Here is a 13,542-nt window from a genome sequence, read left to right as displayed (position 1 = left end):
GGGGAGAAGGGGAGCCACATCGCCTCGCTACAGGCCTCTGTTATGGTGTCTTTGAAAAGCATCCATGCAGCTTGCAGGGATTTCACTTTAGTCACTGTACCTTTTAATTTCTGTTTAACTAACCCCCAGCTCCTACTGAAATGATACATCTAAAATTACAGAAATTGTAAGTAATAGCAAGGAAATGTGTTAGGTTATCTTTTGTTTTAGCTTGTGAATTTTCCCTATGCTAAGAGGGAGGTTTATTCCTGTTTTTGTAACTTTGAAGTTGAGCCTGGAGGGGAATCCTCTGTGTTTTAAATCTTTTTATTATCCTGTAAAATTACTTTCCATCCTGATTTTTACAGAGGTGCATCTTTTACTTTTTTTCTTTATATTTAAGTTCTTCTTTTAAGAACCTGATTGGTTTTTAGTGTCCTGAAAACCCAAAGGTCTGGTCTGTGTTCACTTTGTTAATCTATTGGTCGGTATATTATTCTCAAGCCTCCCCAGGAAAGGGGTCAAAGAGGCTTGGGGGAATATTTTGGGGAAATAGGAACTCCAAGTGATCCTCTTCCTGAATCACTTGGTGGTGGCAGCAATACCGTCCATGGACAAGGAAAGGATTTGTGCCTTGGGGAAGTTTTTAACCTAAGCTGGAAGAAATAAGCTTAGAGGGTCTTTCATGCGGGGCCCCACATCTGTACCCCAGAGTTCAGAGTGGGGAGGGAACCCTGACAACTTTAGTATGCCAGAGACAGATTATTTTCCCTCATGGAAGGCAGGCTGGTTTCATGCCATTGATCATAGATATCCAAATGCCAGGTAGAACTGTTCTCTCCTTGTTCAACTGTTTCTATTTCTTCACAGGGCAGATCCACAGCTCTACAGGGTCTGCTACAGAATTGTGACATACAAAGAATATTAGCGCCTCAGTCATTCTCCCTTGTACAAGGAGGAGACTCACAGCTCTGCAGTTCCTTTGCTTCTGTCTGAAGTACAGCAGCCCTAAAATTCCCAGCCACCAGGACCCAGATAGGAACATACCTGTAGGAATACAGGGACTGCCATGCCACAGCAGACCTAGTGGCAATCTAGTCTGTATCCATACACTACCAGTTAGTGGTTAGTTTATGCCCCAAAGCAGGAGGGTTTATATCTCATTTTTTTTATTCTCTTTAACACAATGTTGGGGTGAAATTCTGGTTCCATTTAAGCCAATGGGATTTTTGCCACAGACTTCAATCCAACCAGAATTTAATCCTGAATGGTCTCATCATCCATATAAGTGTCCCATCTTTTTCTAAGTGTCCTGTGATATCATGTGGCAATGAGTTCCACAAGTCAAATCTTTGTATAAAAAGTATTATGAGATACGTCTGACAAAGTCTTAACAGTGAAGAAGACTAAAAGAATGTGACTGCATTAACTGTATAATTTTTATGCCCTCAGTCAGCTGAAATGAAACATCAAGTTTGTGTGGGATACAAGGAAATGTGGGACTGAGCTCAGTGGCATATAGCAGTAGGCAGGTGCAAATGAGTCGAAGAAGAGAGAGTTCCATGTTGGCAGCTGTCCAACCTCAGGAGCAGCCGCTCTTTATATGGTTACAGTGCCTGTAAATCCTGGGCAGTGTCTCTGCTCTTTCACACAGGCCCCTCTGATAGCTCCATCTGCTCCCAGTGATTTGCTAACTCGGATTTCACAAATTGCTCCGTAGTGTAAATCTGCTTGCCCTCTCCGTTGGCACATTCTGCAAGCCCATGACTGCTCGAGCCACAGGCCACCAGCTACTGCACCTCCCAGGGCATTGAGAGTCTTCAGATCTGGGATTTGGAGCCATGCAGGCTTCTCTTCATGGCCTTCTCCACACAGAAGTCCTTGAAGCATGGTGTGTGTACCCTACACCTCTGCAGCCTCACCTGGCACTTCTGTATATATATGCCAGTATATTGTTACCCTACTGGGTCTCCCTCCCTATCCTGCCCTCTCCCATCCCAGGGTCTTGTCAAAGTCTCTGTATGATCGATGTGTTTCATCTGTAGCAAAATACTCACGCTGGGAGGTGGAACCGTGAAGACTGGCTGGGCAAACACATTGGAGACCTGCAAGGACAGAGAGGCCAGGTAAGCACAGCACCTGTGATCTGAGCTTCAGCAGCTAAAACTCCCCTGCCTGCATGACATCATCAGAATTAAACAGCCCCTTCGCTTCGTGACAAAGCAGAAACTGAACCTCTTGCCCCACCAAGGCCCACACGTGGGACAAAGCCCCAAAATGAGGGGCCCAGACAAATGATTCCTGCAGAGAACTGGACCTTCAGGTGTCTACCCTTCAGAAAGGATGTTGAGAAGCGAAGTCTTGGGGTGTCACTCTGGTGAGCTGTGTGGCTGCTCCATTCTGATAGGGTGCAGGGGTCTCAGCAGCAAGACGCCTCCCATCCAGGTGACTGGGGCATTTGTAGAGCACCCAAAAGTGTGCTTAGTTCAGGTATAAAGCAGGGCCCTGCCCTAAGGAGCCTGAAGCCTACACAGAGGCAGTGCCATGGGCGGAGGAAAACAAAACTCTGCTCACTTACTTTTCTGGCTTCTTTGGTCTCATAGCCCTTGCCCAGGAGAGGAAGTCATCTCAGCCCAACAGGACTCAGGCAGTGGGAGGCAAACCCTGTTTGAATGTCTCATATGCAAGGGGACAGCTGGACCCAGTCCACTACTCCCCTGATGATGCAGCAGGGGGACATGTCAGGTACTGTGCAGGCTACCATGGCCAGAGACAACCATTTTGGCCCCTGATGTCTCCTAGAGCTTTTCCAGCTCACTTTTCTAGGATGATCTGAGCATCTGCTCTTTAGATACACATTCCCTCCTAAGTTAGCAGAACATGGGAATGGAAGACCTGTACTTACACTGCTGGAGTGAATTCTATAAGCAGGGGCTGCCTGCCCTTGCGGCTCGTAAACCCAAAGAAATACATTAAGGTAAACCATAGAATCATAGAAGATTAAGGTTAGAACAGACCTCAGGAGGTCATCGAGTCCAACCCCCTTCTCAAAGCAGGACCAACAACAACAAAATCATCCCAGCCAGGGCTTTGTCAAGCTAGGCCTTAAAAACCTCTAAGAATAGAGATTCCATCACCTCCCTAGGTAACCCATTCCAGTGCTTCACCACCCTCCTAGTGAAATAGTGTTTCCTAATATCCAACCTAGACCTCCCCCACTGCAACTTGAGACCATTACTCCTTGTTCTGTCATCTGCCACTGAGAACAGCTGAGCTCCGTCCTTTTTGGAACCTCCTTTCAGGTAGTTGAAGGCTGCTATCAAATGCCCCCTCACTCTTCTCTTCTGCAGACTGAATAATCCCAGTTCCCTCAGCCTCTTCTCATAAGTCTCATAAATCCAGGACAGCTGAGAGGTCTGTTAACACAACATCCCTTGCCACTGGGCTTCCGGCCTGAGCAGTGGAACTGGTGCTAACAAGGCCGGAGCAGATACTCACGCTGGGGCTTGTGAAGGTGATGCAATTCACAGTCACGTCCCCTTTGATCTCCAGAATCTGGACAGTATGAAGGGGAAGGCGGTGTCTGTACTCCAGGAAGTGCTGACCATTCACAGAGACCTAGCGAAAGAGCAGAGGGAGGGATGGGTGAGGACTGTGCTAGGAGGAGTGAGAAGATGAGGGTATCTGCAGTGGGGGGGAGCCTTTACTCTAGTTAAGATCACGTCAGGGCTGCAATATCGCCAACCCCAGTGTTCACAAATTATGAGTCACGTCCCATCAAATCATGAGATTGTCTTAAATATAAAGAATTATGGATTCTGTCTATTTGCCTTCTGGGTTTCCAGTCTTTCAGGATCACAGCTTCAAACTTTTCTCCACAGCCATGGGAGGTGAAAATTTGCCTTTTTTTTTTTTTTAATGAAAGCTGAGCCAACACTGAGCCAGATTCTGTGGCCAGTGACACCAGGGCAATCTGAGGTAACTCCACTGACGCAGAGCTTGACTCTGCTTTCCGCCACCTCCATGTAAACTGGAAGTAATGCCAAGGAGGCTACAGAGATTACACTAGTGCAAAAGGAGAATGAGGCCATGGATTTAGGTTTTGTCTACTCAAGGAAATTGTACCAATTGAACTACAGTGGTTTAGAAACTGATTTAGATCAACCAGTGCAATCCTCAGTGTCAGTTCAAGAGTGCCTTGTCATGGAACTGCTGGTCCTTATTCCACAGTTCAGCCTGAATTGCATTTTGCACTTAAATCAGGGATTCAACCTCTTTGTTTTATATGAAAAATACAGCATGTCCTCCTCAAACGGACAGCACTCACTCACTGGGTACTGGATGGATTGTCTGAAGATTTACAAGTACATCCATTAATTAGTTTATGAGTTAAAAATAATTAAAAACTGGATCCTTTAAGAAATTTAGCACCCAGTGTCAGTCTTTTCTTTGTCCAGAATGATCTTGATAAGCTCCTGGATAGATGAAACTTCAAACTTTCCATATAGTTAACATTACTAGACCTCTTGTGCACAGGCTATATTTGAAGAAATTATGTTGTTACTTAACTAAGTGATTAATAATTTTATGGAATTTCATTGTTACGGTTATATAGGCTGCAGACAGGCTCGGATCAACAACTCGGGTAAATCAAGTAGGGCCATTATGACATCAGCAGTAATTCTATCTATCCCCACGCTTCCTCGACAGCTAATTTGCCTACAGCAATTCTGTTGGCACATGTCCAACGAGATTACTGGGCCCAGATGTCACAAGTTCTCCTTTACGAAGGCTCTGGGCTGCTCTTAGCTTGGGAATCAGTGTGTGAAAGGCTCCCCGTGGTGCTGCTGCCTCACCTCCTCTGCGCACTGAGGCCTGGTCTGCACTTAACGTTTAGCTGGACATAGCTTCGGCCCTCATGGGTGTGCAAAACCCATCCCTCAAGCACCAGAGCCCCAGCGCCACCCACCTGTCCCAGCAGAAGCCGCAGTGTAGCAGGGGGAGCCCCAGCACCCAGCCCCCCACTGTAGCGCTGGGACTGGAGGAGCTCTAACTCCCCGTGGCTGTGGCATGGGGACATAGCTTCTCCAGGAATGTCCCCCCGGCTCCACCTGCCACCCCTGGGCAATTTAAAAGGGCTTGGGGCCCCCAACACCAGCAGCACAATGGAGCTAATGTGGCTTCCTGCCCACCCACCCACTCTGCCTCCGGAAGTGGCTGACACATCCCTGCAGCCCCTGGGTGGGGGGGTGTCTGCGTGCTGCCTCCACCCCAAGCTGCAGCCAGTGGGAGTTGCGGGGGCAGTGCCTGTGGGCAGCGGCACGTGGAGACCCCTCCAGGTCCCAGCCTAGTAGCTGCTGCTATAGGGGGTTGCAGGTCGCTTCCGGGAGCTGCCCGAGGTAAGTGCTCTCGCAACCCAAACCCCAGCCCAGACCCCAGACCCTCTGCACCCAAACTCCCTCCCAGAGCCCACCCCCTGCACCCTCTCCTGCACCCCAACCCCCTGCCCCAGACCAGACCCTGCACCCAAACTCCCTCCCAGAGCTCAACCCCCGCACCTCCTCCTGTACCCTAACCCCCTGCCCCAGCCCACACCCACACCCTAACTCCCTCCCAGAGCCTACTCCCCACACCCCCTCCTGCACCCCAACTCTGTGCCCCAGCCCAACCCCCAACCCAAACTCCCTCCCAGAGCCTTAGGCACCACCAAAATTATACAAACCTGCCTCCCCTGCATGTACTGGCACCCCAGAAGCACAGACTGGTCTGTACTGGCCTCCCCTCAAGGCCACAGATGTACTCACTGACGTGTCCTGTCCTAGCAAGGGGACCAGTTTCCCCTCCATCACCCCTGTGAAGCTAGTGTCCTTTGATGGGCCGTGGTGCAGTGCTTTGCAGCTACCAGCCACAGAGTATCCACCCAGGCTGCCGTGTGCGCACCTGCAGGGGCGGCTCCAGGCCCCAGCATGCCAAGCGTGTGCTTGGGGCAGCAAGCCGCGAAGGGCGCTCTGCCAGAGCCGTGAGGGCGGCAGGCAGGCTGCCCTGGGCGGCTTGCCTGCGGAGGGTCTGCTGGTCCTGCGGCTTCGGCGGACCTTCCGCAGGCGTGCCGCGGGACGAGTGGATCCTTCGCAGGCAAGCCACTGAAGGCAGCCTGCCTGCCATGCTTGGGGTGGCAGAATGCCTAGAGCTGCCCCTGCTCACCTGATAGCAGTGGCCCCTGACGCTGATGATCACTTCGAAGTAGTTGCCTGGCTGGAAGGGCATGTGATAGGTCCTTTCCTCCGCCCCCCAGCGGCCGTTCTGCTCAGTGTTGCATACAACCATCAGGCGGCCGTTGTTGAAACGCGGATTAAAATGGAAGGCGATGTCCCCGTTCCCACACCGCAGGTTCACCCCAAAACTGAAACAGAATGAGATGATGTGACCTGGGCTGCCTGTGCCAGGAGGGGGAGTGACACTACACCCCCATGTTCTTCACAGTGATGTTGTTGGTGTCACTCTGGCATAACCCTAGGTAACTCGGAAAGGGGGTAGACCACAAGTGTCAATGAAGCCCTCCTGTTGTAGGCCTCAATGAGCCATTGTTCCTCCATGTTAAATACTTTGTGTAACCTAGTGTAACCTAATGTACTAATAGCTGCAAAAATGTTAGTTTTCGGTTGTAACAGCCAGTTCTCTGTTGTAATACATTGAAGCTAGGCTAAAGCCCGCTCAAGGCCGTTTTAAGATACTATGTACATGTCTCAGCAGCGGAGAGGGGGGAGGAAGAGGGAAGACAAAAGATTGAATGAGAAAAGATACTGCAGCTGGATGGGAAAGCAGGGGGGGGGAGTGAGAGATTAGCTAGTTAGCACGAAAAAGTTTTGTAGTAAACAACTGGGATATAAAAGGAAGAAACTGCTTGTTTTAGGGGGGCAGGATTTGAGATTTTCTCCCTTGCACCTTATCTGAGCTCAAATAAACTTGGTTTGGTTCTCAACCCTGGTGTGTTTATTGGCGCGGCACACCAGGCGACGGACCCCCCCGCTGTTGCTTGGCCTCAGGCAGTTATCTGCCGGCAGCAATATTAGTATGATATGATTATGACATAATCATAATGTATTTTATGCAAGATAATCACAGAATATTAGGGTTGGAAGGGACCTCAGGAGATCATCTAGTCCAACCCCCTGGTTAAAGCAGGACTAATTTCCCAGACAGATTTTTACCCCAGTTACCTAAATGGCCCCCTGTAGGATTGAACTTATCCTGGGTTTAGCAGGCCAGTGCTCAAACCACTGAGCTATCCCTCCCCTGAGTCATGGGAGGTGTCATTGCAAAGGTTATGATTTGCTGAATATGATTCTCCTATTTGTGCATGTATCACTTTTGTATCTGAAGTGATGAATATTGACTATGTATCTGTATTTCAAATGTAGTTACACCTGGGTAACTCCCACTAGACAAGATGCTTTCAGTGGAGATAGTGGGTGAGAAAGGGTCTATTCAGGGCAAGGAGACATTAGGGAAAAACAATAGGCCTTAGGGGAAGCTTTTCTGCCACCTGAGGCGCCTTCCTGAGAACTACAGACAGCCTCAGTGTAATGGCTGCTATGACTCTACAAGGACATGTGATGAGACCACATGTCTCTAGACTCCATCTTGGAATGTCAGTGTTTTTCCATAGACTGGTCTGGGATCCAAGCTTTGAGAACAAAGGATTCCCTCCATATGCAAAAGCTATATAAGGCAGGGAGTGACATCATCAGGTGCTCTTCACTCCCCACGCAAGAAAACTCCTGGAAACATTTGAGGAACAAAGGCTGAACTGGGGGAAGTGCTGGACCCAGGCTAATGGGATTTTTTAGCCTGTGAATGAAACACCTGAGGATTTTGAGCTGTAAAGCAAGTGCAGCTTGCCCCTTAAGAATCTGCAGCCAGCTTGTGTCATCTCTTAGGGTGAGAATCTGCTAATTCATATCCAATCTATTTAGTATATTAAGTTTAGTTTGCTTTTTTATTTATTTATTTGCTAGGTTATCTGCTTTGGTCTGTTTGCTATCACTTAAAATCTATCTTTTGGCGTTAATACATTTATTTTTGCTTAATCTAAACCAGTATGTGTAAATCATAACTCAGGGGCAAAAGGCTTTTGCATATTTCTCTCCACAGTGAGGAAGGGGGTGAATGTTATGAGTTCCCTGTGCAGCACAAGATGATATAATTTGGGGTTTATACTCTGGGAGTGGGGGGGTGCCTAAGGAGCTGGGAGTAGCTTTCCCATGCAGGGTCTGGTCAGAGAGCCTGCATGTCACTGCAGCTGGGTGTGTCCCTATCTTTGTGTATGATGGTGAAAGTGCAGGCTGGAAGGCTTTGTAGTGCCATGTAAAAGGGAGCCCAGGCTGGTGGATTGGGGACTCAGTGGTACCTCAGTTCCAGGTGGCATCCTGGGGGCAACCCGTCACAGGGCGAATGGGGGCTAACTGTGCCAGAAGGGGAGAATAGGCACTGACTGTGCTAGGGTGGCAGGGAGGAAGCATGGGGGCTTCCTATGCCAGGGGCCAGAGAAGGGGCTTCCAGAGCCAGGTGTGGGGATATGAAGGCTGCTCTTGACACACCAGATGTCCACAACAGAAAGGGGAAATGAGGGTCTGCCTGCACAAACAGTAAGGGACAGGGGGGCTGCCCAACACTGTGGTGGATGGGACTATTTTGGGACAGAGGGAGCATGGGGCTATAGGGATGGGGTAGAGAAGGAGCCATACGGGGCAGGTAGGCTTGGGATAGGGCTATGGGGGCAGTGGAAGGGGGCTTTCTTCAGGGAAGTGTGCAGAAGAAAGTGTCACGGGGCAGCCCCCCTTTGTGGGGGGAGCAACTGTGGGTGCAGATGGCACCACATTGTGGAGGGGGCAGGGTGGATGGGGCAGTAGGACAAGAACTGCCTCAGGTGAGGCGAGGGAGGAAGGATGGGAGTCATGGGGCAGCCCTGCCCAGGGGGGAGGGGGAATAAGGCCTGTGGGGAAAAGGGGTATGGAGCCCATGGGGCAGCCCTGCCTCAATGGGGGGAGGGGGCATGGGGCTCATGGGGGGGGCAAAGGAGGGCTAGTGTGTGTGTTTGTGCATGTGCATAGTAATTGTTCCAATGGTTAATTCCCATCACTATTAAAACTATTAAAAATTACTTCCTTATTTCTAGCCTGGATTTGTCTCACTTCACCTTGCAGCCACTGCACCTTGTTCTGCCCTTGTGAAATTAATGAGACTTTTGCCATCTATGCACCGTGATCAAGTCACATGTTTATTTAGTTTCTCTCAGAGAAAGCAAACTCAGCTCCTTTAGTCCTGCCCTGTGTGGCAGCTTGTCCTTGGATTGTTCTTCTCACTCTTTTCTGAACCTTCCCTTTCTGTCAACATTGGCACTGGTGAGAGGGATACCGGAAACGGTGCCTCATTCTGGTTGCCACATGGTAAAGAGGAAGGTGTAAATTGGAGAAAATGCAGAAAAGAGACACGAAAATGATTTAATGGCTGGAGAAAATGCCTAGCAAGAAGAGACTTAAGGAGCTCGATCTGTCTGATCACAAAGGATCAAAAGGTGACTTGGTGACAGTGCACAGGTGTAACCCACACCCCTCCTGGGTGTGGTGTTCTGTCATACCTAGTGGCACCGAGACCACTTAGCGAGAGAGAGATTAATGAGTTTACTCTGCAGCCTTCGCTAACAGCCAGTGGAGGGTCATTCATTAAACTACAGAGGGCCCCGGTTCAGTCCTGCCCACTGACAACCAGGGTCTGTTTTGGCGTTGCACAAGCACCTTCACAACAAGAAAATACTGGCTACTAGAGGGCTCTTTGACCTAGTGGAGAAAGGCTGAACAAAAACCAGTGGATGGAAGCTGAAGCCAGACTAATGTAAAATTAGAAATTACAGTCAAATGGCTGAATAACCATTGGCACAAACTCCCGGGAAGTGATGGATTCTCATCTCTTGATGTCTTCAGACCGTGACTGGCTGCCTTTCAGGAAGGTGCTTTAGCAAATGCAAATGATTGGGCTCAATGCAGGGGTAACTGGATGAAATGCAATGGCCTGTACTACACATGAGGTAAGACTAGATGTAATGGTCCCTTCTGGCCTTAAAGTCCTGAAACTGTGAGTCATCCAGTTTGAAGTGTGGACACCAAGCTGGTCCTGATACCTAGTGAGGGTCTCATCACTGCCATATAGAGATGACAGCACCTCCTTACTTCCTCTTCCCCTGTTCGTACCTCCAAGGAACACCTTCACCTTCTCAGCCGCAGCATTGCTCTGGAAGCTGGGTTTCACAGTGACCCATAGTCCTTTGCAGAGAGCTGGGGCAGTGGGAGCAGAAACCATGGTGGAAGAGTGAGAGCTGAGGGAGTTTGTTGAGAGGCAGGTGATTCAAGGGAGGAGGTTTAGCATGGGGAATAGAGTCATGCCATGTGCAGCTAAGCAAGAGGGAAAGGAGCCAGAAAGAGAGAGGAGATTGGGGAGAGAGAAGGGCCAGTGGAGGGGATGAGCCATAACAGCAGCCAAGAGGAGCCTGGTGGAGAAGCCGTGCTGGTGGAGGACGATAGTAAGGACAGCCCAGAGTTAGTGGGCGGTGAAGGCGGTGAGGGGGATTTGGTGAGTGAGGAGGGAGGGGTAGTGGAGAGCAGTTTTGTGCTGATAGCACAGGGGCATGGTTGAGCTGTGTCCAGATGGAGTGTTGGTGGGGGAAGTGGGTGAGACACGGCACAGGATGGGGAAAATAGCACCAACCTTTTCACGAAGGTTTGGACTATTCCTTGGATTAACACCATCTTCCCTTCACTCAGGCCTCCAAAGATGGGTCCAGAAAAGGGGACACTCTGGAAGAAACCAGTTTTAAGGGCAGCAGAGGAATTGTACACTAGTCCCATGCCCCCAGCTGCACAAGCCCTGCACTGGCCATTGGGGGGTAGTAATTTTCACAGAGCCCTATGGCAGGCATTCTGCTGTGTCTCTCAGTATCGGGCCATTGTGGCTGGGGAGTCTCTCTGTTGGGGCCTTGACTGGGTGACGAGAACATAGAATATCAGGGTTGGAAGGGACCTCAGGAGGTCATCTAATCCAACCCCCTGCTCAAAGCAGGACCAACACCAACTAAATCATCCCAGCCAGGACTTTGTCAAGCTAGGCCTTAAAAATCTCTAAGGATGGAGATCCCACCGCCTTCCTAGGTAACCCATTCCAGTGCTTCACCACCCTCCTAGTGAAATAGTGTTTCCTAATATCCAACCTAGACCTCCCCCACTGCAATTTGAGACCATTGCTGCTTGTTCTGTCATCTGCCACCACTGAGAACAGCTGAGCTCCATTCTCTTCAGAACCCACCTTCAGGTAGTTGAAGGCTGCTATCAAATCCCCCCTCACTCTTCTTTTCTGCAGACTAAATAATCCCAGTTCCCTCAGCCTCTCCTCATAAATCATGTGCCCCCAGTCCCCTAATCATTTTTGTTGCCCTCCGCTGGACTCTCTCCAATTTGTCCACATCCCTTCTGTAGTGGGGGGACCAAACCTGGACACAATACTCCAGGCGTGGCCTCATCAGTGCCAAATAGAGGGAAATACTCACTTCCCTCAATCAGCTAGCAATGCTCCTACTAATACAGCCCAATTTGCCGTTGGCCTTCTTGGCCACAAGGGCACACTGCTGACTCATATCCAGCTTCTCATCCACTGTAATCCCCAGGTCCTTTTCTGCAGAAATGCTGCTTAACCAGTTGGTCCCCAGCCTGTAGCAGTGCATGGGATTCTACTTTCCTAAGTGCAGGACTCTGCACTTGTCCTTGTTGAATATCATCAGATTTCTTTTGGCCCAATTCTTCAATTTGGTTAGGTCACTCTGGACCCTATTCCTGCCCTCCAGTGTATCTACCTCTCTCCCCAGCTTAGTGTCATCTGCGAACTTGCTGAGGGTGCAATCCATCCCACCATCCAGATCATTAATAAAGGTATTGTACAAAACCGGCCCCAGGACCGACCCCTGGGGCACTCAGCTCAATACCATTTGCCAACTAGACATTGAGCCATTGATCACAACCCCCTGAGCCTGACAATATAGCTAGCTTTCTATCCACCTGATAGAAATATGTCCCAATGTTATCTGGACCATCCTGATATTATGTCCAGATAATATGTCCAGATATTATCTGGACCATCCCGATATTAGGGCCTTTGTCAGGACCAGCGCTAGTGTTTTTAGCGTCCTAGGCGCACGGCCATTTTGCCACCCCGCGCACTGGTCCCGCGGCTCCGGTGGACCTGCCGCAGTTGTGCCTGCGGGAGGTCCACCAGAGCCGCGAGAGCAGCGGACCGTCTGCAGGAATGCCTGCAGAAGCTCTACTGGAGCCACAGGACCAGGGGACCCTCCGCAGGCATGACTGCGGCAGGTCCACCAGAGCCGCCTGCCTCCCCCCCCCGGCAAAATGCCGCCACCCAATAATCCTGGCACCCTTGCTATCTGGTCACCCTAGCCCTGACAGATGTCTCCTGCAGAGAAGGCAGTGTGCATCTCCAGTTTCTGCCTCCCCTCACTCACCGGGTTCAGAATAGGCTGCTGGAAAGCCATGCTGACCTTGCCCAAAGCCGCTGCTTGTGGTAGCCCTAGGCGTCTCCCTATAACTCTTTAGTTTCGTTTTCTGAGCTGCAGGTACAGAATGTGGGCGGGTTGTCTCTCTCCTGCCACCAGCATGCTTTGATTAACCCATTAAGGTATGGTTCCCTGTGGCAGGGACACTGGCATTGCCGTCCCAGAGCCGCAGTCGGTGCCGATGATGTGAGGAGCTGGCCAGGAAGGGGAAGTAACATGCACCTGCCATGGGGTGAGAGTGTAGGAGCATTGGTGAGAGTGCAGAGCACTCCCTGCTTCGTGTCTCTGCCACCAGTTCCCCTTTCAAGTGCAGTTGTTGTTAGTTTCCCCCAGGTTCTCAGCCATTTACTCGGCTGCTTTTGAGCTGGGTGTGACGTTATTAATATAAACTGGGACCATATAGAACATGGGTTGCAACCAAGGTCCTGTAGTGGCACCAAATCCTAGGTAAAGGGGGTCATATAAGGTGTCTAAGACCAGGTTATGGGTTACTGGTTAGATTATGCTGTCTGTATGTCTGTATCATTTTGTAGTTGAAGTTATAAGTATTTGCTCTATACTGTCTATATTTCAAACTTGTGCTGTGTTACTGGGAAAGATCCCAGACAAGTGGGTGTTAGCTCTGTTTAGCCTGCTTGATGGCCCATTAAGGACCATCAGCTACACAATTGACCCATTGAGAGGAGGCAGATACACCTTGTGACTCAGCAGGGTGTGCAGAAACTAGCCCATGTGACTGCAAACTCCATTTTGCTGTAATTTTCCACAGTAAGAACAAAGAAGTGTTCTTACACCTGGAAGTGCCTATGTAAGGCTGATGCCTCATCTCCATCTTGTCTTCAATCCTGCTTCTTACCTCTGGAGGGACTTTGCTACGAACAGAAGCTCTGCATAAAGGACTGAATGACCCATCCCAGCGGGGGATGTTCTGCAGATTTGAACCTGCAGTT

General features: G+C 49.9%; 1 protein-coding gene across 2 annotated transcripts in view; it reads right to left on the bottom strand.

The window, feature by feature from the left end:
• The window catches only part of LOC127036713 (galectin-4-like), a 33,369-nt gene extending 20,715 nt beyond the window's left edge, over nt 1–12,654 (bottom strand). For both annotated transcript variants that reach the window (XM_050927850.1, XM_050927852.1), the window contains exons 1-5: nt 12,542–12,654; nt 10,741–10,829; nt 6,181–6,379; nt 3,478–3,597; nt 2,037–2,084 (exon numbers count right to left, since the gene is read on the bottom strand). In XM_050927850.1, coding sequence (XP_050783807.1) covers nt 2,037–2,084; nt 3,478–3,597; nt 6,181–6,379; nt 10,741–10,829; nt 12,542–12,571 — 486 coding nt within the window. In that variant the 5' untranslated portion in view covers nt 12,572–12,654. The remainder of the gene's footprint in view (nt 1–2,036; nt 2,085–3,477; nt 3,598–6,180; nt 6,380–10,740; nt 10,830–12,541) is intronic.
• Between the last annotated feature and the right edge of the window lie 888 nt (nt 12,655–13,542).

This window comes from Gopherus flavomarginatus, chromosome 18 (genome assembly GCF_025201925.1).
Source record: "Gopherus flavomarginatus isolate rGopFla2 chromosome 18, rGopFla2.mat.asm, whole genome shotgun sequence".
NCBI classification, from domain to species: domain Eukaryota; kingdom Metazoa; phylum Chordata; order Testudines; family Testudinidae; genus Gopherus; species Gopherus flavomarginatus.
The sequence above is the reverse complement of the archived record's forward strand: the minus strand, read 5'-3'. Positions and strand labels throughout refer to the sequence as shown.